This window comes from Rhinatrema bivittatum, chromosome 9 (assembly GCF_901001135.1).
Source record: "Rhinatrema bivittatum chromosome 9, aRhiBiv1.1, whole genome shotgun sequence".
Lineage (NCBI taxonomy): Eukaryota > Metazoa > Chordata > Amphibia > Gymnophiona > Rhinatrematidae > Rhinatrema > Rhinatrema bivittatum.
This window is the reverse complement of record NC_042623.1, coordinates 59159651-59187324: the sequence shown is the minus strand read 5'-3', so window position 1 is coordinate 59187324 and position 27674 is coordinate 59159651. Positions and strand designations below refer to the sequence as shown.

Here is a 27674-nt window from a genome sequence, read left to right as displayed (position 1 = left end):
TTTCTTCCTTAGGAATGCTGCTACCACTACGAGACATTTGGTAAAGACTCATGGGGCAGAAGCCAGACCGAAAGGTAGGACACGGTATTGATAATGGTCGTGGCCTACTAGAAACCGCAGATATTTGCGATGGGAATGTGTGATCGCAATGTGGGTATAAGCGTCCTTGAGGTCGAGAGAGCACAGCCAATCCCCTCTTTGTAGCAGAGGGAGCAGCGCGCCTAGGGTTACCATTTTGAACTTCTCTTTTTGAAGGTATTTGTTGAGGGCTCGAAGGTCCAAAATGGGACGTAGTCCCCCTGATTTCTTTGGTATTAGGAAGTATCTGGAATAGAATCCCTTGCCTCGTTGAGAGGGAGGAACGGGTTCTATAGCATTTGATTGCAGAAGAAGAGATACTTCCTGTTGTAATTGAGCCAAATGGGTGGATAGACTCCACGCTTGAAGAGGCGGGGAGTCTGCCGGAAGAGTTATGAAGTTGAGGTGGTAACCCTGTGCGATAATTGTTAGCACCCACTGATCTGAGGTGATCTGCAACCAAGGTTGTAGAAAATGGTACAGTCGACCTCCTACAGGAATGTCTGGAAGAGGGGTTTGGCATGTGTTCCCTACAAGGGAGTCAAAGGCCAGCCGCAGGCCCAGGAGGAGGGGCTACAGTAGGCCTTTGTTTCCTAGGCTGACGCGGCTGAGGCCTAATAGAGGATCGAGCTGGACGAGGCCTGGCCGATGGAGGGTAGTAACGGCGTGGCCGAAAGAACGACTTCTTAGAGTCCTTCTTAAGTGGTTGTTTGGAGGAAACCTCAGACGGAACAGAAGAAAGTTGTTTCAACGTCTCGTGGTGATCTTTTAATTCAGCTACAATTTGCTGAATTTGTTCTCCAAACAAATTGTCCCCTAAGCAGGGTAAATCCGCTAAACGATCCTGGACTTCTGGGCGAAGGTTGGATGATTTTAACCAAGCCCAACGTCTGGCCGAAATGGCAGTAGCTGAAACCTTTGTGGAGGCATCAAAGATGTCATAAGCCGTTCTGATCTCGTGCTTCCCTGCTTCAAACCCTTTGTTAAGAAGGGCCTGAAGCTGTGGCTGGTATTGGTCAGGTAATGTGTCAGCAAAATCTTGCATCTGTTTAAGGATGGCTCTGTTATATTGCGTCATGTAGAGTTGATATGAGGCTATGCGAGAAATCAGCATAGCACCATGGTACACTTTCCGTCCCACACTGTCCAGGAATTTATTGACCTTGACCGGCGGAGTGGAGGAGTGTGGCTTTAGACGCTTGGCCTTTCTTTGTGCGGACTCAACCACAACAGAGCGATGATCCAGTTGAGGCTTTTGAAAGCCTGGTGCTGACTGGACGAGGTATGTGGAGTCAGCCTTCTTGTTAACTGGTGACACAGATGAAGGAGATTCCCAGTTTTTCTTTAAGAGATCGAGAAACACCTGGTGAATGGGGATGGAAGCAATGATTTTTGGAGCATCCAAAAATTGAAGCAGTTCCATCATCTGGTGTCTGTCATCTCAGATTGCAGCTGAAAAGGTACAATTTCGGACATCTCCTTTACAAAATTAATAAAGGAGAGATCCTCTGGAGGAGATCTTTTTCTACTCTCTGTAGGAGAAGGCGGTGATGGTAAATCTGTGTCAGAAGATGTATCATCACCCCAGGTATCATAGGGATCACTTGGGGGTTGAAGCCCCGATGGACCAGGTTGAGGATCCAAAGGCATCGAAGGAAACCTTGGAGGAACCGGTGGTACAATCGGTACTGGGAACGGCATCGAGGGTTTCGGTGCTGCCGATGGAGTCGGTGCCGGTCTTGGAACCGATGGAGCCAAAGGATAAATCGGTGGAGATATTCGAGAAGGCACCGATGGGACCACCCCAGAAGGGGGAATCAGGAACGGTGTTTCTCCCGCCGATGAAAATCCAGTCGGAGACGATGGCGCTGTCGGTGCTACTGGAATCATCGATGGAAGGGCATGTACAAGTGCCTCCATACATTGTAGTAGCGGTGCCAGCGCTTCCACCAAAGGTTCGGTGGTCGGTTCCTTCCTCGGTGGCGGAGTCGGTGCCGGGGTCGATGCCGGTGGCGGTGCCGGAATCGGTGCCGGAGACGGTGCCAATGGAGGTTGGAATTTTTGCATCGCTTTCTCGATGGCCTCCTGGACCAGCCGGTCCAGTTCTGCCTGGAGACCAGGGGTAACAATACCCGGCTCGACGGGAGAGGGAGGCTGAGGCAGAGCCGGAGGGACCACCGTAACCGGTGGGATCACGGCTCCCACACCCCGAGAGGGTGAGGGTTTCCTCGATGCCTGCGAACGAGACGTGGACGGTGCCAAGTCTGATCGAGGCCTCTTAGTCGGTGGCTCGGCTTGTTCAGAGGGTCGATGACTGTGGATCCTCGACAGGCCGAGACTTGTGCCGTCGATGGCGATGCTTGTCCTTCCGGTCTCCTCGCCCATCCGGGGAGGGGACAGGAGTCGACGGCCGAGAAGTCATCGATGGTGGACGGTCACCGGAGGGTTGACGATGGTGGTGCAACTTCGACGGTGCCGGTTCCGATGACGTCGATGCTATCGATGGCGTTGGGGTGGGTGCATGGAAGAGGAGCCCCATCTTCTCCATCCTGGCTTTGCGACCCTTAGGTGTCATTAGGGCACATTTGGTGCAAGTCAGGACATCATGCTCACTCCCCAAACACAAAACACAAACCCTATGGGTCAGTGATTGACATAGTCCGGGTACAATCCGGGCATCGACGGAACCCCGTCGCCATGGCTTAAGGCCAAATTTAGTCGCGGGCTCGGTAATTGCCAACAGGCCTCAAGGGCCAAATTCGACGGTAGTCGAAGAAAAAAGGCAAAAAACTTACCGGTTTCCACGGAGGTGACAAAAATTTGTCGAAGGGAGACCCCTGAGGGGCAAATTTTCTTTGGAAAGAAAAATACCGAATTCCTGTCAGGAACGTGGTAAGAGAGCTCCTTTCACCGCGTGGCAACTGCTGCGCGGAAAAAAGAAGACTGAAGGGAGACCCCTGCTGGCTGCAGGGTCAGTGCCTTGCTGGGCATGCCCAGTAGGGGCCAGTCAAAGTTCTGTTTAAACTTTGACAGAAGTTTTCCGTGGTGGGCTCCATCCTCGATGTCACCCATTTGTGAGGACAACCATCCTGCTTGTCCTGTGAGAAAGAGCATATCTGTGAGATCCTGTGTATGTGAGAGAGCATGTGTGTAACTGAGCGCCTGTAAGTATAAGTGAGAAAGAGCGTGTGCATGAGTATGATTGAGCACATATATGTATGAGAAAGAGAGGTAAAGAACATGTGTTTAAGTGTGTGCGAGACAGGTAAAAAGCCTATGTGTGAGAGAAACAACATATGTGTATGTGTGTATGACTCAACGTCTTTGTAAGTGAAAGAGACAGCATGTGTGTGTGTGATTGACAGCCTCTGTGTGTGACAGCATGTGTGTGATTGAGACTGTGTGTATGAGAGAGAGCATGTGAATAAGTGTGTGACTGAGAGCCTGTGTAAGTGAGTGAGATGGAGAGACAGAGAAAGAGAGAGAGAGAGAGCGCTTGTATGTTGATGTAAATCTGCTGTCTGGTGGGAGGAGCAAGCAGATAGGAGTTAGCAATCTGTTGTGAATCTGCTAGGGGGTTAGCAATCTGTTAGGGTTCTCCGTGAGCAGTTAGAAAAATGTTATATCTGTTAAGAAAGCTGGGCGTTAGATGGGAGGAGCAATCTGAATGAATGGCTCCTAAGAAGGAGGAGTCAGCTATCTTGTAGTGTCTCAGATTCTGTTATATTCCGCTATGCTGGAAATTAGCAATTTGTTATGAATCTGAGATAGTAGTGGTGAATCCCTGGGCCGGTGGCAGATGACTATGCCCCCGGGAGGACATCCCGAGAGGGACCACTGGCTAGGCTTGAGTATGGAGACAGACACACATTAGTTCTTTTATTAAACAGGATTTAGAAACCACTAGAGGTGGCAGTAGTGAGCTGATATGCCCAGCAGGGCTGTAGTCCCTCAGGCACTGGAACCGAGGTCCAGGATGGTTGAGCTGTTGAGAAACTGTAGAAAGTGAGTAGGTAGAGTAGACAAGGTTCATAAACAGAACTAGATGACAAAACTCACATAAGGTCTCAAGGAAGCTCAGGAGCTGGAAAGGTTTAGGCCCTCAAGAAGCGAGTACCTGGTTCCAGGGAAAGTGATATAGAAGCTTACAGTGGATAGAGTGTCAGACCAAGAGGAGTTATATGGAACGAAGAATTGGATATCGTCTGCGTAAATTTTAAATTGTATACCAAGACCGGTGAGAAGATGGCAAAGAGGTAGTAGGTATATATTAGGTAAAATAGCAGAAAGAGAAAAGCCTTGAGGAACACCAGAAGGAAGGGAGTACCAGTCAGAAAAATGGGAGCCCTTGTTGATTCATTGAGGGTGGTTGAATAGCTGAGAGTCCAATGGATTGCAACCCAGAAAGAATTTGGTGATCTAGAGTGTAAAAAGCAGCAGAAATATCTAGTAGTACCAAGCATAGTCGATATTTGTGTCGAAACCACGGAGTAGGGTGTCGAAAGGGGATAGCAAGGGAGTTTCTATACTGTGACCCCCTTTGAAATCCATGTTGGTTAGAATGGGAAATTGCATTATCTGATAAGAAGTCAGTGAGTTGATGTAAAGCAACAGATTTGATTGTTTTTGCTAGTGAAGTGAGGGAAGCAATGGGATGTAGATTGAGGTGAAATGAGTCTAATTATTTTTTCTTTTGAATGGGAAGGATTGAGGTTTGTTTGAGAATGTCTGGAAAGATACCAGACTCTAAAGACTGGTTCACTATTTGGCAGAGGAAAGGGCTAGCTTAATCACTTAGAGCTTTTAAGAAATGGCCTGGGCATGGATTTAACGAAGAGGAAGAGATTTTCATTTTTTGAAGAATGCAGGTTATTGTGGAAGGATCAATTGATGTAAAGGAGGACCAGATACGGTTTATCAGAGGGGGGCACGCTTTGGGTTTGAGGGAGATGGGAAAACTCTTGCGAGATTTTGGAAATTTTATTCTTGAAATGATTAGCAATTTTGTTACACAAACAGTTATCGACTGATGAAACGTTTTGGTTTGATGAACTTAAAGATTTGATAATACTGAATAAAGTGGATGGATTTCCATTTGCAGCAGAGATTTTATTTATTTATTACAGCTAAGCCCACGCCAGTTGAAAAACCAGCTACCAGACCAAGGTACTCATCTGAGAGACCACAGAAATCACCTCAGGAATTCTCAACTAAGAAACTGAGAGAAGGACCATAAGGTATCACCACAGAAGAGAAGGTTGAATTAAAATTTCTTCTTTTCTCCTTCTAAAACTTAAAGCAATCCCCAGTAGGGAGATGCACATCCATCATCTGCTGGAGATGGAGAATACTAGCAGGCTGATGTCACTGCAAGGGTATATATACTGTGATTTCAGCTTTACTCTGTCTCCATCTGCTGGTAGAGGTGCATAACCCACTGGTTTTGGATTCACCTGTCTGTACACTAAGAAATAGTGTCATTTAAAATCTGAAATGAAAGTATATAAATTATATATTATCCACTTTTTCCAGGGAATTCAAAGGTGGTTTTGCAGGAAAAAGCCAAATCCTCATACCACAGCACTGATTAAACATGTAACTGCTACGTCATTAATTATGAAATGCTCCACTGACATTCCTTTAGTTCTCTCCAAGCAGCTCTGGTTTGAACAATGTCAGAAATTACCTCACGCATCATGAAGTGTGTGCACGTGATGGCCAAAGCCACTACAAACCAATTGGATTCTGTGAGTGCGAGATAATTTCAAAATCTTCCTTCATACATAATTGTTGCAAATGATGAAGAAGAATTACAGGGAAACTATTAAAACTCACCAGCATAGTTCCGTCTAAGCTGAGCGCGTGTGCTTCAGAGTGTCGCTCACAGGTTTTACATGGTCACTCACATGTTTATTTTCTTAGTGCTATATACAGAAATGCAGTGCTAATACTAGCACTCAAAAATTGTTGGCTTAAAAAAATTGTTACCTACATGAAAAAAAATGTGCACACATCTAGTCATGCCTTGACGGGAACACTGCTTGCCAGTAAATATTTTTAATAAAATCAGGGTAAGTATTACTAATAATCAGACACACTTTTGAAATAGTGCACATAACACCACAAGGTACAGCTTTCTTTTAAGTGCTCTACATAGGAAATCCGTCCACCCCCACCCATAAAGACAAACATTCAAAAGTTCATCCGAGCAACTTTTGGAGTTACCCCAACAAACCACAACTTTTAAATTTCCTGCTGCACTGCCTGGCAAAATGTTGCTGGTTAAAGAGAAGGCAAGCTGGGGGAGGGGGTGCGTTCTGGGGATGTAGTTAACTAGAGCCAGCTATAATTGATAGGGAGCGCCAGATATATTCAGCAGCAGAATTACCCAGGTAAGTCCTGATAAATATCCCAGCTAAAGCTACCTGCTTCCGCACCACTCAGCATGAATCTCAGTTAATATTCATGCCCAGATACAAAAATCTGATTAACTAGTTCAAGTCAGAAAAATACTGTGCAAAGCTAATGATATTCTGGTATTTATAAAGTACAAGTCATGTCACTTTTTTGCTCCATGATTGAATACATCATTTACTTTTAAATCTACAATTTATCCATCAGTGTTTTCTTGAAGGTACTGTAAGAAGAAGTAGGTGCTTGAATTCATTGCCATTCATTTAAATGGGAAACGAGAATTTATGCAAATTCGTTCGCTCATTTAAAAGGATTTTGTGAAGGCCTTCAAAGTGACCAAAATGTCACTTGATGGCTAAAACTCCTACATATATTCCTTCAGCTGGGTATACTACTCTGCTTCTGTTACAGCTAGCCAATTATTAGCGCAACTACAGGAAATGGATATAATTCCAGTTGTTTCATGTGGTTTTACTGTCTAGGAGCTTTACCTTCTAAATTTGACAGACTGAATACACACACACACACACATATACATTGTAGGGTAGATTTTAAAAGAAGCGCACATGCTTCCCAGCGCGCATGCACGGACACACTGATTTTATAATGTGCACGTCGGCATGCACATGTTGTAAAACCCGGGGGCCATGCGCACATTCGCGCTGGATTTTATAATCTGCATGCGCATAAAACAGCAGCAAGGCTTCATAGATAAACAACAAACAGAAATGTTGCAAAACAGGGGTTTTATGTGCATTGTGATTTCAATTTTTTACCTTAGGCCTTGTGTTTTTACCCCAAGACAGCACATTTATGTACTTTGAGCTAGCCAGCAGATGATGTTTGACCTTTACATTGTAGTTCAAACTGAGGCTGGGATGCTGATTTGACTCAGAATGAGGTTTGGATAACATACCTATCTCAGTATCCTTGAGGAAGCTGTAAGACTAACATCCTGCAGGGCCCAAAAAACAACAAGGTAGGCGATCTAAAAAAGCCGTGAGCAAATGTAAGAAGGTAGATGCCAAGAGGTGTCTTTTTCAAAATCTTTAATGGCTAGAGACATATCAAAAGAGTAAAACCGCCCGACTCAAGCCAAGTTTCGCCACTTCCCAGTGGCTGCCTCAGGGGCTTATGGAAGAATAATCAAGATTCAAATGAATTTAACAATTATTCTTGTATAATTTGAGTAATCACATGCGATCCGCGGCACGAACATATCTTAAAATGAAAACAGTGGCTTATAAATGCTTGATGGCTCCATACGCTTAATGGTGCCTTATACGTGTGTGCTGCAGATCGGCATGAACCGTCTCCACTCGTAATGATAAGCGTATGGAGCCATCAAGCATTTATGAGCCACTGTTTTCATTATAAGATATGTTTGTGCCACGGATCGCATGTGATTACTCAAATTATACAAGAATAATTATTAAATTCATTTGAATCTTGATTATTCTTCCATAAGCCCCTGAGGCAGCCACTGGGAAGTGGCGAAACTCGGCTTGAGTCGGGCAGTTTTACTCTTTTGATATATCTCCAGCCATTAAAGATTTTGAAAAAGACACCTCTTGGCATCTAACATCCTGCAGGGCCATTGGCCAGAAAGCTAATATTGGTCAAAAAGCCATTGGTCAGAGAGCTATTGTTAGTACTTTGTACCCCAATTGGCCCTTCAGATAGAGCACTAGACCTATGTCACAGTTTTGCTGCCGTTCAGCCTCACCATGCTCTGTTCCAGTCTTCTGTGACACCTCCCCACCAGCAGAGGTCTCCAGTGAGCTCTGTCCCCAGCTAACCAAGCTGTCTCCTCACTGGCTACTTGATGCTGCCTGTGGTACAGTCTTCTCTCCACCAAGGGGCCTTAGCCAACTTCATCTCTAGCCTTTCCAAAGCCCCTCCTCACTGCTCGCACCACATCCAAGCTCCAGACCCATTTAACCCAGCCTTGTCAGAATTATCTTGCCGTTTCATAGTCACTCTTGGCTCCTTGACCTGGCCTCTGTCTCTCATTCTAAGCCTTGTGGCCCCAGACCTCCTGTTTCCTTGTTTCTAGCTCTCTGGCATACTCAGACTTTCCTCGCCTTGTGGCCTCCAGGTCTTCTGTCCTTCTGTTCCTTGCTCTGTGGCCTATCAGGCCTTACCGTGCCTTAGTGGCTATCGGGTCTTACGCTTAGCAGCCTTCAGGCCTACTCAAAGGCCTCCGTGTTCTTTGTTCAGTGTTGTCTTGTCCAGCCCTTGTCCAATCCTGTCTATCTTGCCTAGTTCTGTCCTTGTCTGGTCTTATTTTGTCCTGTCCCAGTCCCTGTCTTGCAATTGTCTTGTCTGGACCCAGTCTCTGTCTGTACCTTATCTTTGTCCTGAGAGTGCTCCAAGAACAAGACTTGCTCCACTCCAGCTCTGCTTTGTTCCAGGCCTAGCCCAGCCTTGCTCCAGCCTTGTTCAGTTCAGCCCTGCCTGTTCCAATCTTCCAGCCTTGTACTAATCTAGTCCAACCTGCTTCAGGTTCCAGTATGCACAGTCACCAAAACCAAGTCCTGCCAGGGGAGGGCTGGCTAAGCAGAAGATAATCCAAGCTCCAATCATGCAGTCCTGTACTACTCCTGAAAGGGTAGTTCCTGTTCCCAGCACAGTTCTCCTTGACATCCTGAAAATGCTAGAATTCTTTAGTCTTGGCTGGGAGCACAGATAGATCACTTCTGTGCAGAGACCCTGATAAGTACAGTAAAAATTTATTTAGCTAACTTTTGTTATTTAATCCTCATTTTAATTGTGACTACTTGCAAATTAATTTTTTTTTCTGTTCACTGTTCATTAATAAACTCAATAGTTTGCTAGCGCTGTCTGTCCTGAAGCAGATTCATGATCCCAGTATTTTTTTTCTATAATTGGTTTGTGGGTTTGTTTCTAGGAGCTAAATAATCTTTAGGTTGTGTGAGGTCTCAGTGTCCCTAGAAACCACCAGGGAACACAAAGGAATAGCTTGCAGGAAGGGTACTTAACTAGAGGCAAGCAGGAACCCAGCTGGTGGGTGGGAAGCTGGGAGTGCAGAAGCACTTGCACAGGTGCGGGAAGACCTAAGCAGTGCAGTGTAGGACCCTCTGAGCGGCTACAGATTTAACTCTGAGTGGGTGTTAGAGATCAGCGCTGAGGTGCTACGTGACAACAACAAAATATGCATACAAAATACATAAACACCCCTAATCATCGACAGAACTCTAACCCAATCTCTTATATAATTAACCATACCTCAACAGAAATCTGGTCTACAAAACAGAAGCAACCAACTAATCATCGCCAAAGAGAACAAACATACTTTGATCTTTTTTCCAGAAGGTCAGGTAAATAGTTTCCTGACTCACATCTAAAGGAGTACGGAAGCTGCTACTGACAACCTGTGAGGCCCTGTTCAGCATTTCTTGCCTCCCACCAACAGAGGACCTTGGTGGGCCTCTTGGACACTCTGGTTAGACCTCCCAGATCTGTAGCCCACTCTTCCATCTTGTTCTTGTTTGGACACAGTTATGTTCCAGGCTCACCTTCTGCATTTTGCCAGAGTTTGGTCCTTATGGTCCTTAGACTGGGTCCAACTTTTTATGTTCCTGTTTGGTCCTAGTTTACTTCGTGTATTCTGTCTTCCTGCATTAGTCCTACACTGCTTCTGCGGGTGTCCTCATGTCTCCAGGTTTTTCATCAGTGGTCCTGGCCCTGCTTCTCTGGGCAGTTTTATGTCTCCAGGTTTAGGTTCTACATTGTTTAGTATACGTGCCTTGATTTTCCTGTTGTTCCTCTACTAGTCCTGCCAGCTCCAGAAGGTTCGACCCGAGAGGAAACGTGGCCATCGCAAGAAGATACCCTACTCTTGCTCCAGTTAGAACCCACCAGTCTCATCCTGTCTGAGCACCGCCTGCTCTTGGCTCTGGGGATCACACTTCTGGCTGATTATGCATTCACATAATCTAAAACAGATCAGCTACATTCCCATGCTGCAGGAACTCTTACTAGATAACCCTTGACAAGAGCGTAACTCCCTATCCAGGATGTGCCACTTCAGTCAAGCCATCAGATGAAGGGTGCCTTTATCCCTCAATACCTGAAAGTCGAGGGCTCCCCTCATCTGATTAGCAATTATAAACACAGCAATGAGTGACTGGTTGGGAGAGATCACATGAGTGTACAGGAAGAGATTCTCAACCAGCAGTCATCTAGAGCTCTATTTAGATAATCCTCCTGAACATGAAAGACAAGTGATTCCTGGGATAGTGAGAGGTATTTAGCTTTCACACACACTGTGCCTGAAACACACTTAAAATATGTTGTAAAATACCTTACTATATAACTCTGTGCACTCATAATATGAGACTACAAACAAGAATATATAGTGCAAGTTGCCATGTAGGAGATCTGGGTTCATATTAGATTACCCATGTATGTACAGTAATTCCCTTTGTTTTATTTTTTATCCCTCTTTGTGAAGCACAGAACTTCTCTATTATTGTGTCTTTCTTGTCTCAGGTTGTTTTTTAAAAGTGTAAGACACCATATATATAAATTATAAATAAAATAAGAATACATGTGAAGCTATATATATTACCTCCAGCCATCTTTGGCAAGATAACTAAAAGCTCCATCTATAACCGCAGCAAAAAACTGTCCTCCGGTGATGAAGAGTGTGTTAATAGTAACCAAACGGCCTCGTAAATGCGATGGAGCAGCTTCTGCAATGTACACTGGGATTGTCATGGAAGCAATGCCTACAAAAGAACACAGAAAGTAGGTATGAAAAACATATATGTCTTACAACATTTAGAAAAAAGCAAAAGACAAAGCTATATATTGTAATTAAGAGAATTTTTAGGGACTGGCCCTGTGGCCAATGTTCCCTGTAAGATGCACAGGGGACCACCAACACTTTACTCTCCTCCAGGCGCTTTCCAGTCATTTCAGTGCTTGCACTGCATGGGCCCTGTAATCTACAGGAGCTACCAGCCCCATGCAGTTCGAACGGCAAAACAGCCAGAGCCTAACGAGGAGAAAGGTACTGGCAAGTGCCCGCCACAAGGGAAAATCACCTGCAGCTCAGGCCATAGCACTATACACTGCAGAACAGCAGACTCGTGTTCAGGTCTGTTGTCTGGTGAGGCTTGGGCATGCTGCAGAGGTGATGTGCTCAAGCCTTTGTGGGGTGGGGAGAGCAGAGGCGGAAGGGAATAGAAAAGCTGGAATTCCTGTGATGGCACGTGCCAACCAGAGAACAGTGAAAAGGGACAGTCTTAGAAAAAAACTCCCTGCCAGTTAATGATGCTAACGAGGATACTTGCACAACCCAAGGCATTGCCCTCTGAGATGGGAAGTTTAAATAATGGGGGGAAATAAGCTGGAAAATTGCACACTGGGAGTGCGAAACAAAGGCATGTTTCCCTTTCCTCTAATCTCGCCCCTCCTGCCCCCATCTCCTAAACTCCTCTCTTTCATTTGATCTCTAATCCTTTTCCCTCCCCTCATCCTGTCCCTCTTCTCCACCTCCAATCCCTTCCCTTCCTCCCTTCCTCCCTTCCTCCCTAACCCCAGTCTTCCTACTTGCCCCAATCCCTAGTTCCCTTCTTTCTTTTTTTTCAATTTAAGATTTTTATTAGAAACGTCATGAACAATAAAATGTAACATTATTGGATATAAACATATAAAAATACAATAAACATTGAACAAAAATGAGTTTCTATGGTGTTATTATGTATATTATACCCCTTCCCCCTCCCCCCCATCTTGCAGAATCCATTTGGGCACAACATCCAGTACAATATGTACACACAACGTGATTAAGAGATAACGGTATCTACCATAGTCTGGGCACAAAAGGAGAGCGCTCAACATTATTCATTCTGTAATTAGAGACACTCGCCATAATTGGTAAGGCTGCCAGACCTTCTGGAAGGAGGGCAATCTATGTTGTTTGTGAGCTGTTATCTTACACAGATGATAGACCTTATCCACCCTCGCTTTAATAGCTGCTAGAGGAGGTGTCACTGGACCCTTCCAGTGGCGCGCTATTTCACACCTAGTTGCTGAAACTACAAACTTAACAAACCGAGAATGATGTATATCCCCTGACGTAAGGTCCCCATTGAGAAGGGCCTGCTGCGGTGTGAGAGAGACAGTCTCCCCTATAATACCCGAAATCCAATCTGAGACAGCATCCCAGATCCGAGAAATCGTTTTGCACTCCCACCATAGATGAAAAAAAGTACCCGTTGCCCCACATCCTTTCCAACATTTGTCCGCCACCTGGGGATAGAGACGGTGAAGCCTCTCTGGGGTGTAGTGCCACCTGTAAAGCAGTTTAAATTCGTTTTCAATAAGAGTGGCCGAGATTATACCCTTCCCCATCTTAGAATAGATAGTATCCCAAGCCTCTTCATCGAGAGTTACCCCTAAGTTGCTCTCCCACGCAGCTACATAAGCCGGAGGGGTACGCAAATCTTGATTAAGCAATTTGTACACTTTTGATAATAAACTGGGGATCTTATCTACCGCCCTGCAGTAAGATTCGAATAGAGATACCAGAGACTGAAGATCGCTCCTTAAGCCAGAATGTGTGCTATAGGTTTGCAGTTGGAGATATCGATAACGATCCCAAGGGTCCAACCCATATTTATTCTGGATAGTCTCAAAGGGCAACCACCCAGTTTTGTCCCAGAGATGACCACAGGTGGTAATCCCCTTGTCCAGCCATCCTTTAAACTCCTTATACGCCTTCCCATTAAGGAAATCCCCGTGGTAAAAGGGGGACGAGTTGATGGACCCAATACATTTACCCATAAGAACCTTCCACCAAGTGTACCATATTTGAACAGTATGCTGCATGGGCAGGGACATCTCTTGCATTTTCGGCCATTCAGAGCGTGGTCTCCACACCAGGGAGGATAACGGGCGAACCCCCACAATCTCTTGTTCTAAAGCTATCCAAGGCTTCCCCCTCCCCGTCCTGTGCCACTCTGCCACCACTTGTAAGTGCGCTGCAGCTTGGTACCACACCAGATTGGGTACCGCTAGACCCCCGTAAAGTTTAGGGCGGAAAAGCACCTTACGGGCCACCCGAGGGTGTTTACCCTGCCAGATATATTTCATAAAACGTCTCTACCATTTCACCAAAAGCACCTCTGGTACTTTAACAGGTAACGTCTGGAATAGGTAACAGATCCTGGGTAAAATGTTCATTTTGAAGGCTGCTATACGCCCTAGCCACGATATATGGTATCGGCTCCATTCTTCCATTTCCTTGTATATTTTGGCCAGTAATGGAGGGTAGTTGAGATTAAAAATATCCCCTTTGTTTCCAATATAAACCCCAAGATATTTTAGTTTATCTTTGGCCCGACGGAAAGGGAAAGCTGCCTAAAGCCCAGAAACCTGAGCACTTGATAGGGAAATGTTAAGAATCTCAGTTTTATCCCAATTTATGGAATAACCAGACACCTTACTAAAAGATTTAATGAGATCTACCACCACTGGAAGAGATCGCAGAGGATTAGTGAGTGTTAAAATCACATCATCAGCAAACATAGCCAGTTTTGATGAGAAGGCCCCCACTTCAATGCCAGTTATGGCCGCTGTCTCCCTGATTTTCTGTGCTAGTGGTTCTATAAAGATGGCAAATAATAAAGGGGACAGCGGGCACCCTTGCCTCGTTCCCCTTTCCACTGGGAAATATGTGGAGTATCCGCCATTCACTTTGATACATGCTTTAGGCCCCTCGTACAATCTTTTTATCCACTGAATGAAAAAATGACCAAATCCCATAGAAGCTAGGGTCTGAAAAAGAAACGGCCAATGTACCAAATCAAAGGCTTTTTCAGCGTCCATTGCCATTAATAAAAATGGAAGCTTACTGTGTTTAGTCCACCATAGAGAATCTATGACTTTTCTAACGTTATCAGAGGCCATACGCCCCGGGATAAAACCCGCTTGATCGGGGTGAATCAGGTGCGCAATATGATGGTTGAGCCGATTGGCCAATATCTTAGCCAATAACTTAAGATCGATGTTTAACAGAGAAATGGGCCTATAGGAGCCACACTGTGTGGCATCTCTGCCTGGCTTCGCTAATATGGTTATCCCCGCTACATTGGAGTTAGAAGCTAAGTGACCCTCTTCCCTTAAGGCATTAAACATCCGTGCCAGGGGACCTGAAAGCTCATCTGTAAAACATTGATAGAACCTGGCTGTAAAGCCATCCAATCCAGGGGATTTGTTCACCTTCAGCTGTTTAATGGTGAGAGAAACTTCCAAGGGAGTTATAACAGCATCCAATGCCGCACTCTGACTCTCCATTAAGCGGGGAAGCGATACACCACGTAAAAAAGTCTCGATGTCCCCATTATCAATATTGGGATTTCTTTGGTATAAAGTAGCATAGAATCTTAGGAAACGGGACCGAATATCCTCATTAGAAGTAAGAGGGACGCCCTTTTCATCCTTAATTTTAGTGATAAAGTTCTGCATACCTTTCACTTTTAACTTATTGGCCAGAATCTTACCCGCCTTGTTACCCCCTTCAAAATATGTTTGCTCCACCCGCTCCATATCAAACACTATCTGGGCGGCATCCAAGGCTGCAATTTGTGAGCGGCAGCTATCAATCTGTTCCCTCACATTCTCAGATGGCCTTTGTTTATGTTGTTGCTCAAGGGTCACTAACTTACTCATAAGTGCCGCTCGTTCCTGACTCTCAGCTTTTTTAACAAATGAAGCTCGGGCAATAAGCTCTCCCCGCACCACCGCCTTCAGACAATCCCATAATGTTATAGGAGAGATATCTGGTGACTCATTAAATTGTAAATATTCCTTGATATGTTGTTTACACTTGGACACAAACAAATTATCCTCCAGAAGGCCATCATTTAACTTCCAGAACCTCTGACCCCTGTCATATAAGGGAAACGCTAAATCCACCCACAAAGGAGCATGATCAGACCACGTAATTGCATCTACTGTGGCTTTGACCACACGATGGATAAATCCCCTATCCACAAAAATGTAATCAATCCTCGTATACAGATTATGGGGATTGGAATAAAATGTATATTCCCTCCTTTGAGGGTATAAAAAACGCCACGTGCCCTCTAATTTGAAATGGTGGAGGAGCTTGATTAGGCTGCCCCTGTCTTTCTTAGGGATAGAACCCCTACCTACTGATGAATCAATTTTGGGGTTAAGCAGAATATTACAATCCCCAGCCATAATAAGATGGCCCTCGAGTTGGTTCTGTACAGTGTGAAGCAGTTTAGCAAAGAAGGCTGCCTGACCTGTGTTAGGGGCATACACATTTACCAGCGTATATTTTTCCCCCGCAACCTGAATAATAAGCAGGAGGAACCGACCCTCAGGATCAGATACACACTTAATGAATTCGAAAGCAAAATCCTTCTGGAACATAATTCCCACCCCAGCATATCGTGCAGACTGGGTACTCGCCACCCAGTACTGTTGTGGGTAATGTGGCGAGCGCATCAGGTGCTCATATCGTCGTTTCAGGTGAGTCTCTTGTACCATGGCTACAGCCACATTGCCCCTTTGTAGTTCTTTAAATAAAAGTTTACGTTTGCGTGGTGAATTTAATCCTTTCACATTTAAGGATAATAGTTGGAAAGTCGTCATGGCAATAAATCAAAATGAAAACACATGCAATCCTGCCCAACTCTGGTCTGTCTCTTATCCCCAGTCCACAAAGAAATAGCCAGACCCATGCAAGAACGTGAAACCCCAACCCCCCCCTCCCCCTTCCCCACAAAGCGACCGCAGTCGTCGGGCACAAGGCCCAAAAATAAGAGGCATGGCGCAGCAGTACATCCGCTGCCCCTCCCGGTGAGAATCGCATGATGCAAACAAACAACTTTCTACAATGCAGCCATCCAGAGGTTGCTGTAATCAAGTATTAAGGAAACAGCTGGATCCTTCGACGATCCAATCAGGTAGCGTCTGCTGCAGGTGGGTCCAGCTGAAATGTGGCTGTGCAAATGGCACCATGAGAACTTGCGGGTCAGCTGGCTGTGCATAAAGGTCAGCACAGTCGGAAAGTGCCAGCCCCCAAAACCTGAAAAAGTTCACGGTGCCAGCTGCACAACCATGCTTCAGCCACCAGCAGCTCCACTTCTCCAGCAGAATGGGCTCTGCCAGCTTCTCCACTCCCCTCCACTTTGGCGGATGGCAGGATGGGTGCTGCTGGCCACCCCCCATCACAGCCTCCTACCCACCCTAGCTGACATGATGTCAATTCGCCAATAGGCAGGTATAGCAAATGTTGCTTACCTGATGTAACAGGTGTTCTCACAGGACAGCAGGATGTTAGTCCTCACAAATGGGTGACATCGAGGATGGAGCCCACCACGGAAAACTTCTGTCAAAGTTTAAACAGAACTTTGACTGGCCCCTACTGGGCATGCCCAGCAAGGCACTGACCTTGCAGCCAGCAGGGGTCTCCCTCCAGTCTGATTTTCAAAGCTACAGGCAGTGCCTAAAAAGTAAAAACAAAACGAACCCAACACCGCGGGGTGGCGGGCGGGTTTCGTGAGGACTAACATCCTGCTGTCCTGTGAGAACACCTGTTACATCAGGTAAGCAACATTTGCTTTCTCACAGGACAAGCAGGATGGTTGTCCTCACAAATGGGTGAGTACCGAGCTGAGGATGTCCTGACTTGCACCAAATGCACCCAACGACGTGCAAGAGGCACAACAACTGGGGTGGAATTTGGTAAGGGCATCCGCACCCTACCGGGAAGGTGGAAGGGTGTTGGTACATCATGTTGGAAAAAGGTTACGCAAGACAGATTGGCCGAAGATGGAGTCCTGTCTTCCAGCTTTGTCCAAACAATAGTGGGCTGCAAAAGTATGGAGAGAACTCCAGGTTGCAGCTTTACAGATGTCAGGAAGCGGCACCGATCGAAGGTGTGCCACCGAAGTCGCCATGGCCCTCACAGAGTGTGCTTTTACACGGTCTTGAAAAGGAATGCCTGCTTGCTGATAGCAAAAAGAAATGCAGTCCGCCAACCAGGAGGAAAGAGCCTGCTTACCCACAGGTTGTCCTAACTTGTTAGGATGGAAAGAGACAAACAATTGAGTGCTCTTCCTGTAATTAACGGTACGGTCTAGATAAAAAGCTAGAGCTCGTTTGCAGTCTAGGGTATGCAGAGTCTGTTCCCCGGAGTTGGAGTGGGGCCTGGGAAAAAAGATAGGTAGTATGATGGATTGATTAATATGAAACTCAGAAACTACCTTAGGTAAAAATTTAGGGTGAGTGCGGAGTACCGCCCGGTCCTGCAGGAGTTTAGTGTAAGGCGGATAGGTGACTAAGGCCTGTAACTCACTAACCCTGCGAGCTGAAGTGATAGCCAAAAGGAATAATACCTTCCATGTGAGATACTTTAATTCACAGGAGTGTTGAGGTTCGAAAGGTGGTTTCATTAGACGACCAAGAACCAGATTAAGGTCCCAAGATGGGGCCGGAGGACGTAAGGGTGGCTTCAGATGGAGCAAGCCTTTAAGAAAGCGTGTTACCAGGGGTTGTACTGAAATAGGGACACCCTCTATGCCTTTATGGAAAGCGGCTACTGCACTGACATGCATCCTAATGGAAGAGGTTTTAAGACCCGATTCCGATAGATGCCATAAATAGTCCAAGAACTTAGAGATTGGACAGGAAAGGGGATCAAGGGACTGGGAAGTGCACCAAGATGTGTACCTTTTCCATTTATACGAATAGGATCTTCTGGTGGAGGGCTTTCGTGAAGCTATCAGGACACGAGAAACCGAATCCAAAAGGTTAAAAGGCTGAAGGACTAACCTTTCAACATCCATGCCGTCAGGGACAAGGCTTGGAGGTTGGGATGGAGGAGGCATCCGTCGTTCTGAGTGAGCAGATGCGGATCCGTTCCCAGAGGGATGTGCCTGCGGATGGAGAGATCCTGAAGAATGGGAAACCACACCTGGCGTGGCCAGTGGGGTGCTATCAGGATCATGGTTCCTCCGTCCTGGCGAAGCTTCACGAGAGTCCTTGACAGAAGAGGAAGTGGAGGGAATGCATAGAGCAGACCTGATGTCCACTTGAGGGAGAAGGCATCCCTCGGCCGAGAGTGCTGGCTCCGAATGAGAGAGCAGTAATTGTCTACTTTGTGGTTCTGAGGGGACGCAAAGAGATCTATGTGGGGAGAACCCCACTTGTGAAACAGAGAGGTCGCTACCAGAGGATCGAGTGACCACTCGTGTGGTTGGAAGACCCGGCTCAGCTGATCTGCCAATACATTGTCTACTCCCGGCAGGTAAGTGGCCCTGAGGTACATGGAGTGGGAGAGGGCTTCTGCCCAAATCTGCGCAGCTTCCTGACACAGAAGGAAAGAGCCTGTGCCTCCCTGCTTGTTTATGTACCACATGGCCACTTGGTTGTCTGTCTGGATTAAGATTATCTGATTCGAAAGACGATCTTTGAACATTCTGAGCGCGTAACGGATTGCTCGAAGTTCCAAAAAATTTATCTGGTGTTCGGCTTCCTCTGGTGACCATAACCCTTGGGTTTGGAAATCGTCCACATGAGCCCCCCAACCGATGTGGGAAGCGTCGGTGGTCAGGATTACTTGTGGATCTGGTAGGAGAAAAGGTAAGCCCTGAAGGAGATTGATTTGAGTCGTCCACCAGGTTAAAGACAGGCGAAGCGCTTGTGTAACTGCGACTATGGAGGACAGGCGCTGAGAAGCTTGAATCCATTGGTGTCGCAGAGTCCATTGTGTTACTCTCATGGCTAGTCGGGTCATGGGAGTGACTTGAACTGAGGATGCCATGTGTCCTAGGAGAATGAGGAATTGGCGAGCCGTGGCCGTGTCTTGAGACTGGAGCTGGCGAGCTAGGGACATGAGAGTTTGGACCCGTTGCAGCGGAAGGTAGGCCTTTGCCTGTAAGGTGTCCAAGTCTGTCCCAATGAAAGATAAGGTTTGAGATGGGACTAAGCAAGATTTCTCGTAATTGACAAGAAACCCTAAGGAAAGGAGTGTGTTGATTGTCAATTTTAGGGAGGAGTGGGCAATCTGAGGGGTGGAGGCCCTGATTAGCCAATCGTCCAGATAGGGGTAGACGTGGACACCTTCCTTCCTGAGGAATGCTGCTACCACTACGAGGCATTTGGTGAAGACTCGTGGAGCAGATGCCAGACCGAAAGGTAGTACTCGGTATTGATAATGGTCGCGGCCTACCAGAAACCGCAGATACTTGCGATGGGATTGTGTTATCGCAATGTGGGTATAAGCATCCTTTAGGTCGAGGGAGCACAGCCAATCCCCCCTTTGCAGCAGAGGGAGTAGCGCGCCCAGGGTTACCATCTTGAACTTTTCTTTTTGAAGGTACTTGTTGAGGGCTCGAAGGTCCAAAATGGGACGTAGCCCCCCTGACTTCTTTGGAATTAGGAAGTACCTGGAGTAGAATCCCTTGCCTCGTTGAGAGGGAAGGACGGGTTCTATAGCATTTGATTGCAAAAGAAGGGATACTTCCTGTTGTAATTGAGTCAAGTGGCTGGATAGACTCCATGCTTGAAGAGGCGGGGAGTCTGTCGGAAGAGTTATGAAGTTGGGGTGGTAACCCTGTGTGATAATTGCCAGCACCCACTGATCTGAGGTAATCTGTATCCAATGCTGTAAAAAGTGGCACAGACGACCCCCCACAGGGATGTCGGGAAGTGGGATGTGGCATGTGCTCCGTACCGGGAAGTCAAAGGCCTGCCGCAGGCCCAGGAGGTGGGGCCACAGCAGGTCTTTGTTTTCGAGGTTGGCATGGCTGAGGTCTAGTGGAGGATCGAGCCGGACAAGGCCTAGCCGACGGAGGATAATAACGACGTGGCCGAAAGAAAGACTTTTTAGAGTCCTTCTTAGGTGGTGGTTTGGAGTATACCTCAGATGGAACAGACGAAAGTTGCTTCAACGTCTCGTGGTGATCCTTCAATTCTGCCACAATTTGTTGAATCTGTTCTCCAAACAGATTGTCCCCTAAGCAGGGTAAATCGGCTAGACCAGGGGTCGGGAACCCATGGCTCGCGAGCCAGATATGGCTCTTTTGAGGGCTGCATCTGGCTCGCAGACAAGTGTCGCTATACTTCGCGGTTCCCCGCTGACCCAGCTGCTCCCCGGTCCTCCGCCGCCCGGGCTTAAAATGCTGTCAGCCCGGGCGGAACGCGGCAGGACAGCTGGAGTCAGCGGCACCGGCGTGCTCTCTTCTCCCCCCCCCGCGGCCCGGAAGAGGAAGTGGAGAGCATCGGGTGCCTGCGCGGGAAGAAGAGACCACACTAGCGTGGTCTCTTCTTCCGCGCAGGCACCCGATGCTCACCACTTCCTCTTCCGGGCCGCGGGGGGGAGGAGAAGAGAGCACGCCGACTGGAGTCATCCGGGTGCCTGCGCGGGAGTCATCGGTGTCAGCCGGGTGCCAGTGCTGGAGTCATCGGGTGCCTGCGCGGGACCCGCGCAGGCACGCTAGTGTCCGACGGGAAGAAGACTGCAGCGCGGCTCGGAGGAAAATGAAAATCTTCAACCGCGGCCGATGGGACTCCGCCTTCGCCTCCGCGAGGGCTGAAAATGAAGGAGGTTAGCGTTGGGAGGTGGCTGCTGCTGCCGCGAGTTCCCGGGGGGGGGGGGGAGAGAGAGAGTGAATGAATGAGCGAGCAAGCATGTGTGTTTGAGATCCTGTGTGTGTGAGTGAGAGATTGCATGTATGTGAATGATTGAGAGCCTGTATATGTGAAAGAGAGTATGTCTGTGATTGAGATCCTGCCTGTGAGAGAGAGAGCATGAATGTAAGTTTACCATTGGGAACCTGTATGTGTAAGTTTGTAATTGAAAACCTGTTTGTTTGAAAGAGTATGTGTGTATGATTGAGATCCTTTGTGTGTGAGAGAGATCATGTGTATGTATGATTAAGAGCCTGTGTGTATAAGTAAGAGAGAGATCATGTGTGTCTGTGTCTGATTGACAGCTGGTTTAGGTGATGGAGCATGTGAGTATGTGATTGAGAGCCTGTGTTTAAATGAGAGAGAGAGACCATGTGTGTCTGTGTGATTGAGAGCTGATTTAGGTGAGGGAGCATGTGAGTATGTGATTGAGAGCCTGTGTTTAAATGAGAGAGAGAGACCATGTCTGTATGTGTGTGATTGAGAGCTGATTTAGGTGAGGGAGCATGTGAGTATGTGATTGAGAGCCTGTGTGTAAATGAGAGAAAGAGAGGACATGTTTGTAAGCATGTGAATGAGAGTCTGTGTGTGAGAGAAAAAGACAGCATGTATTTATGTGATTGAAAGCCTGTGTGTGTGTAAGCGTGAAAAGATAGACAGCATGTGTGTAAATGTGTAATTAAGAGCCTATATAAGTGAGAGAGAAAAAACATTTGTATATGTGAGTGACTGAGAGCATGTGTGTATAGGTGTGTCATTGAGAGCCAGTGTGAGAGAGAGCGCTGGTATGTGACTGAGAGAGGAGAAAGTTCCAAGCAAACCACCCCACCTCCTGCTAATTCAGAACAATCTCAGGACACCTGGATATCAAACGTTCCCAGGTATGCAGAGCAAAAAAATTTTTGTATCCTTATTATTTTTCATTACTGGATCTTTGTGTCTGCTATTTTGAAATATTTTGTTGGTATCTGGAAATGTTTTATATGAGTTTTTAATTATTGGATATTCCACTCATCAGCTGTTTCGAAATATGTTCTTTTTGTTAGTACAGTTACTGCTGATGATTTTATATTTCTTGATTTGTTTTATAAGGATGTGTGATGTTTCTTTTTTCCTTTGTTACACTGCATACAGAGACTCTGGCTTGTTGCAGTTTCCAATTCAGTTTTTGTCTGCATGCTTCTTGTTATGCGTTTTGGTCTCTTTATTCTATGTTAGGTGAGGGACAGCACGTGATTCAGGTGAGGTTTTCTGCTGGCGTGTAGTTTCTGTGTAGGACTCTATAGCAGCCTGACTTGGTCCGTTTTCCTAATAGGAGATGTATTGGTGTCTTAAGGCCTGGTGTAATATTTTCAGAGACTTATTGTACTTTAAAAGTGTGATCTTACATAAAATGCACACATTTACTTGTATTTAGTTTTAAACATATTGTATGGCTCTCATGGAATTACATTTTAAAATATGTGGCGTTTATGGCTCTCTCAGCCAAAAAGGTTCCTGACCCCTGGGCTAGACGATCCTGGACCTCTGGGCGAAGGTTAGATGACTTTAACCAAGCCCAACGTCTGGCTGAGATGGCAGTAGCTGAGACTTTTGTGGAAGCATCGAAGATATCGTAGGCCGTTCTGATCTCGTGCTTCCCAGCCTCAAATCCTTTGTGAAGAAGGGCTTGAAGCTGTGGCTGGTATTGGTCCGGTAACGTGTCAGCGTAGTCCTGCATCTGTTTAAGGATGGCTCTGTTGTATTGAGTCATGTAAAGTTGGTATGAAGCTATGCGAGATATCAACATGGCCCCATGATACACTTTCCGTCCCACACTATCTAGGAATTTGTTGTCCTTGATAGGGGGAGTGGAAGAGTGTGGTTTTAGGCGCTTGGCCTTCTTTTGTGCAGACTCAACTACAACAGAGCGATGATCCAGTTGAGGCTTCTGAAATCCTGGTGCTGACTGAACGAGGTATGTGGAGTCAGCTTTCTTATTAACTGGTGACACAGATGAAGGAGATTCCCAGTTTTTCTTTAAAAGATCCAGAAATACCTGGTGAATGGGGATGGAAGCGATGATTTTTGGGGCATCCAGAAATTGGAGCAGTTCCATCATTTGGTGCCTGTCATCGGTCTCAGATTGCAGCTGAAAAGGTACAATTTCTGACATCTCCTTTACAAAATTAATAAAGGAGAGATCTTCAGGAGGAGATCGTTTTCTACTCTCTGTAGGAGATGGTGGAGATGGCAAATCTGTATCAGAAGATGTATCATCACCCCAGGTATCATAAGGATCATGTGGGGCTTGCAGTCCTGAAGGACCTGGTTGAGGAACCAAAGGCATCGATGGAAATCTGGATGGAATCGGTGCTGCAAGCGGAACTGTGAACGGCATCGAGGGCTTCGGGGCTGCCAATGGAATCGGTGCCGGTCTTGGAATCGATGGAGCCGAGGGATAAATCGGTGGAGAGGTATGCGAAGGCACCGATGGGACTACTCCGGACGGGGGAATCCGAAACGGTGTTTCTCCTGCCGATGAGAGTCCTGCCGGAGACGATGGTGTAGTCGGTGCTACTGGAATCACCGATGGAAGGGCCCGCATGAGTGCCTCCATACGATTCAGTAGCGGTGCCAGCGCTTCCACTAGAGGCTCGGTGGTCGGTTCCCTCCTCGGTGGCGGAGTCGGTGCCGAGGTCGGTGCCTGAGGCGGTGCCGGAATCTGTGCCGGAGACGGTGCCGGTGGAGGCTGGAACCTTTGCATCGCTTTCTCGATGGCCTCCTGGACCAGCCGGTCCAGTTCTGCCCGGAGACCAGGGGTAACGATACCCGGCTCGACGGGAGAGGGAGGCTGAGGCAGAGCCGGAGGGACCACCGTAACCGGTGGGATCACGGCTCCCACACCCCGAGAGGGTGAGGGTTTCCTCGATGCCTGCGAACGAGACGTGGACGGTGCCAGGTCTGACCGAGGCTTTTTTGTCGGTGGCTCGGCCTGTTCAGAGGTCGATGGCTGTGGATGCTCGACGGGCCGAGACTTGTGCCGCCGATGGCGATGCTTGTCCTTCCGATCTCCTCGCCCATCCGGGGAGGGGACAGGAGTCGACGGCCGAGAAGTCATCGGTGGTGGACGGTCACCGGAGGGTTGACGGTGGTGGTGCAACTTCGACGGTGCCGGTTCCGATGACGTCGATGCTATCGATGGTGTTGGGGTGGGTGCATGGAAGAGGAGCCCCATCTTCTCCATCCTGGCTTTACGACCCTTAGGTGTCATTAGGGCACATTTAGTGCAAGTCAGGACATCATGCTCACTTCCCAAACACAGAACACAGACCCTATGGGGGTCTGTGATGGACATAGTCCGGGTGCAATCCGGACAACGACGGAACCCCGTCGCCATGGCCTAGGGCCAAATTTAGCCGCGGGATCGGTAAGTGCCAACAGGCCTCGAGGGCCAAAATCGACGGCAGTCGATGAAAATCGGCAAAAAACTTACCGGATTCCGCGAAGGTGACAAAAATTTGTCGAAGGGAGACCCCTGAGGGGCAAATTTTCTTCGGAAAGAAAAAACCGAATTCCTGTCAGGAACGTGGTAAGAGAGCTCCTTTCACCGCGTGGCAGCTGCTGCGCGGAAAAAAGAAGACTGGAGGGAGACCCCTGCTGGCTGCAGGGTCAGTGCCTTGCTGGGCATGCCCAGTAGGGGCCAGTCAAAGTTCTGTTTAAACTTTGACAGAAGTTTTCCGTGGTGGGCTCCATCCTCGATGTCACCCATTTGTGAGGACAACCATCCTGCTTGTCCTGTGAGAACAGGGCTGCTCTGCTTAGATAAACTTTTATTAAAAATTGGGCAGGTGGGTAGGGTGGGAGGGGATATTGCAGATAAGAGAGTTGTTGCACATTGCTTTGTTATTGGAACGATGTATATTGTTCGGGTACATTGACTTTATTGTTCATGGCTGTTTTCGTTCATGCTATATATGTGTATATTTTGCACGCTTTCAATAAAAAACTTTAATTACAAAAAAAAAAAAAAAAATTGGGCAGGTGAGCAATCTCACCAATATCCATCCACAGAGAGTGACCCCGATACCTATGCATGGACAGACAAGGTGATACCAATAAATACTTGAAGAAAGTGTGCTTGAAACTAAAAAGAAAAAAAAAATAAAGACGGAGAGAGCAGTTTACCCGGTTAAAAACTGACCTTCTATCTGGCTAGAAGTACAGGCAGGGTGGGGTGGGGGTCCTGGGACGTTTAGATTGGGAGGAGTAAGCAAAAGGCAAACATTCTGTTTTTAAGTGGACGCATCTCTAGTCAGCCACTCCCACAAACAGCAGGCGCTGAGTACCCGCTGCCCTTTGTACACAAATGCACTTTGCCCTAATTTAAAAAAAAGAAAAAAGTAGAAGAGCAGTTTGTCTTTGAAGATTAGTCACAAAGTGCACCTGCCCCCAGCCTCTTCAGATTGCTCCGGAACCTTTTCTGCCCTCGTCATTTTCTTTAAAAGCAAATGCCTGCTGAAGGGCATAGACGCTGAACCTTCTTACAAAAGAGTTTCAGAAGTTCACCTGTTTCCCTTTCGGTACTTCTGCCACCACAAAAGCTGCCCATCAATGTACAGCAGGGATTATCTGCTGATATGCTAATGAAAAGCAAATTTCAATTAAAGGTTACATTAATTAATGCCAACATCAACTTCAAAGCCGCACTGCAAGAGGATTGACTGAAAAGCGAGCTAAGCTGACAGTGCTTGACATACCCCAGAAGAACTCTTGATCCCATCCCGAGCACTTCACTACCTCCTAAGCCCCATCCGGTAGACACATGCTCCTACTGCCTCTGATAGGATCAACGAAGCATTAGAGGCCATGAAACTGGAAGAGTGTCACAGAACAAATATTGTAAATTTAAACATTTTCTCCTCTTGGGAAGATATACTGACACTGTTTTAAAAGGAACATTTCAACAGACAGCTTTTGACTAGATCGGGTAGAAATGTAGAGATTACTTACCTGATAATCTCCTTTTCCTTAGTGTATGCAGATGGACTCAAAACAAGTGGGTATAGTGTGCTCGTGCTAGCAGTTGGAGACGGATCTGACGTCAGCACGGGTACATATACCCCCACAGGAAGTGTAGCAATTCAGTAATCTTCCTTGCAAAAGCTGTAGCTGACCGATCGTTTAAATGAACAGGATTACCCTGACCAATTGATGGTAGCTGGAGACCTGCCGGAAGGCGTCTACACCCGGCAGGGTGGAAGCCCTATATAAGCAAAAACATGGCTTACCGTGAGTCGGCGAATCCCCCTGTATACCGCCCCCTGTATGTCGGGCGGGATGCTGAGTCCATCTGCATACACTAAGGAAAAGGAGATTATCAGGTAAGTAATCTCTACATTTCCTAGCGTGTAGCAGATGGACTCAAAACAAGTGGGATGTACAAAAGCTACTCCCGAACTGGGCGGGAGGCTGCCCGAGGACCGTGTAGGATTGCCCTCGCAAATGCTGTGTCCTCCCTGGCCTGGACGTCCAGACGGTAGAATCTGGAGAAGGTATGGAGGGAGGACCACATTGCCGCTTTACATATCTCTGCAGGCGACAGCATCCTAGTTTCTGCCCAAGAGGCCGCTTGCGCTCTGGTAGAGTGAGCCTTGACCTGTAGAGGCGGTGGTTTTCCCGCTTCAACGTATGCTGCCTTGATAACTTCTTTGATCCAGCGGGCGATGGTTGGCCGTGAGGCCGCTTCTCCTTGCTTCTCCCCGCTATGAAGAACAAACAGATGGTCCGTCTTTCGTACTGCTTCTGACGTTTCCAAGTATCTGGCCAGTATTCTGCCGATTTCGAGATGACGCAGTATTCGACCTTCTTCTGACTTCTTCAAACCTGCCGTAGATGGCAAGGATATGGTTTGGTTGAGGTGAAAGTGTGAGACCACTTTGGGTAAGAAGGAAGGAACCATGCGAAGATGGATAGCTTCTGGAGTGATTCTGAGAAACGGATCACGGCAGGACAGTGCTTGCAGCTCTGAGATGCAGCGTGCTGAACACACAGCCAGCAAGAACACCATCTTCAGGGTTAACAAACGGAGAGACAGGCCTCAAAGGGGCCTGAAGGCGGATCCCGCTAGAAATTCCAACACTAGGTTGAGGTTCCACAAGGGCACTGGCCACTTCAGTGGCGGGTGAATGTGTTTGACTCCATTCAGGAAACGTGAGACGTCTGGGTGTTTGGCAATGGTGTTGCCATCACTCCTGGGACCGTAGCAAGACAGCGCTGCTACCTGAACCTTGATGGAGCTGAGGGACAGACCCTTCTGAAGTCCATCTTGTAGGAAGTCCAAAATGATAGGAATCTTAGCGGCATGTGAATTGGTGCTGTGAGAGTCGCACCAGTCTTCAAAAACTCTCCAGATCCTGATATATGTCAGTGATGTGGAGAACTGGCTCGGAGGAGTGTATCTATTACCGGCTCCGAGTATCCTCTTTTCTTCAATCTAGCCCTCT

The 27674-nt window shown here is 47.1% G+C and overlaps 1 protein-coding gene across 1 annotated transcript in view; it reads right to left on the bottom strand.

The window, feature by feature from the left end:
• SLC2A13 (solute carrier family 2 member 13) overlaps nt 1-27674 on the bottom strand; it is a 798921-nt gene that overhangs the window by 660860 nt on the left and 110387 nt on the right. Inside the window, 1 exon segment of the mRNA XM_029615108.1 lies at nt 11087-11246. Within this exon segment, the coding sequence (XP_029470968.1) occupies nt 11087-11246 (160 nt within the window).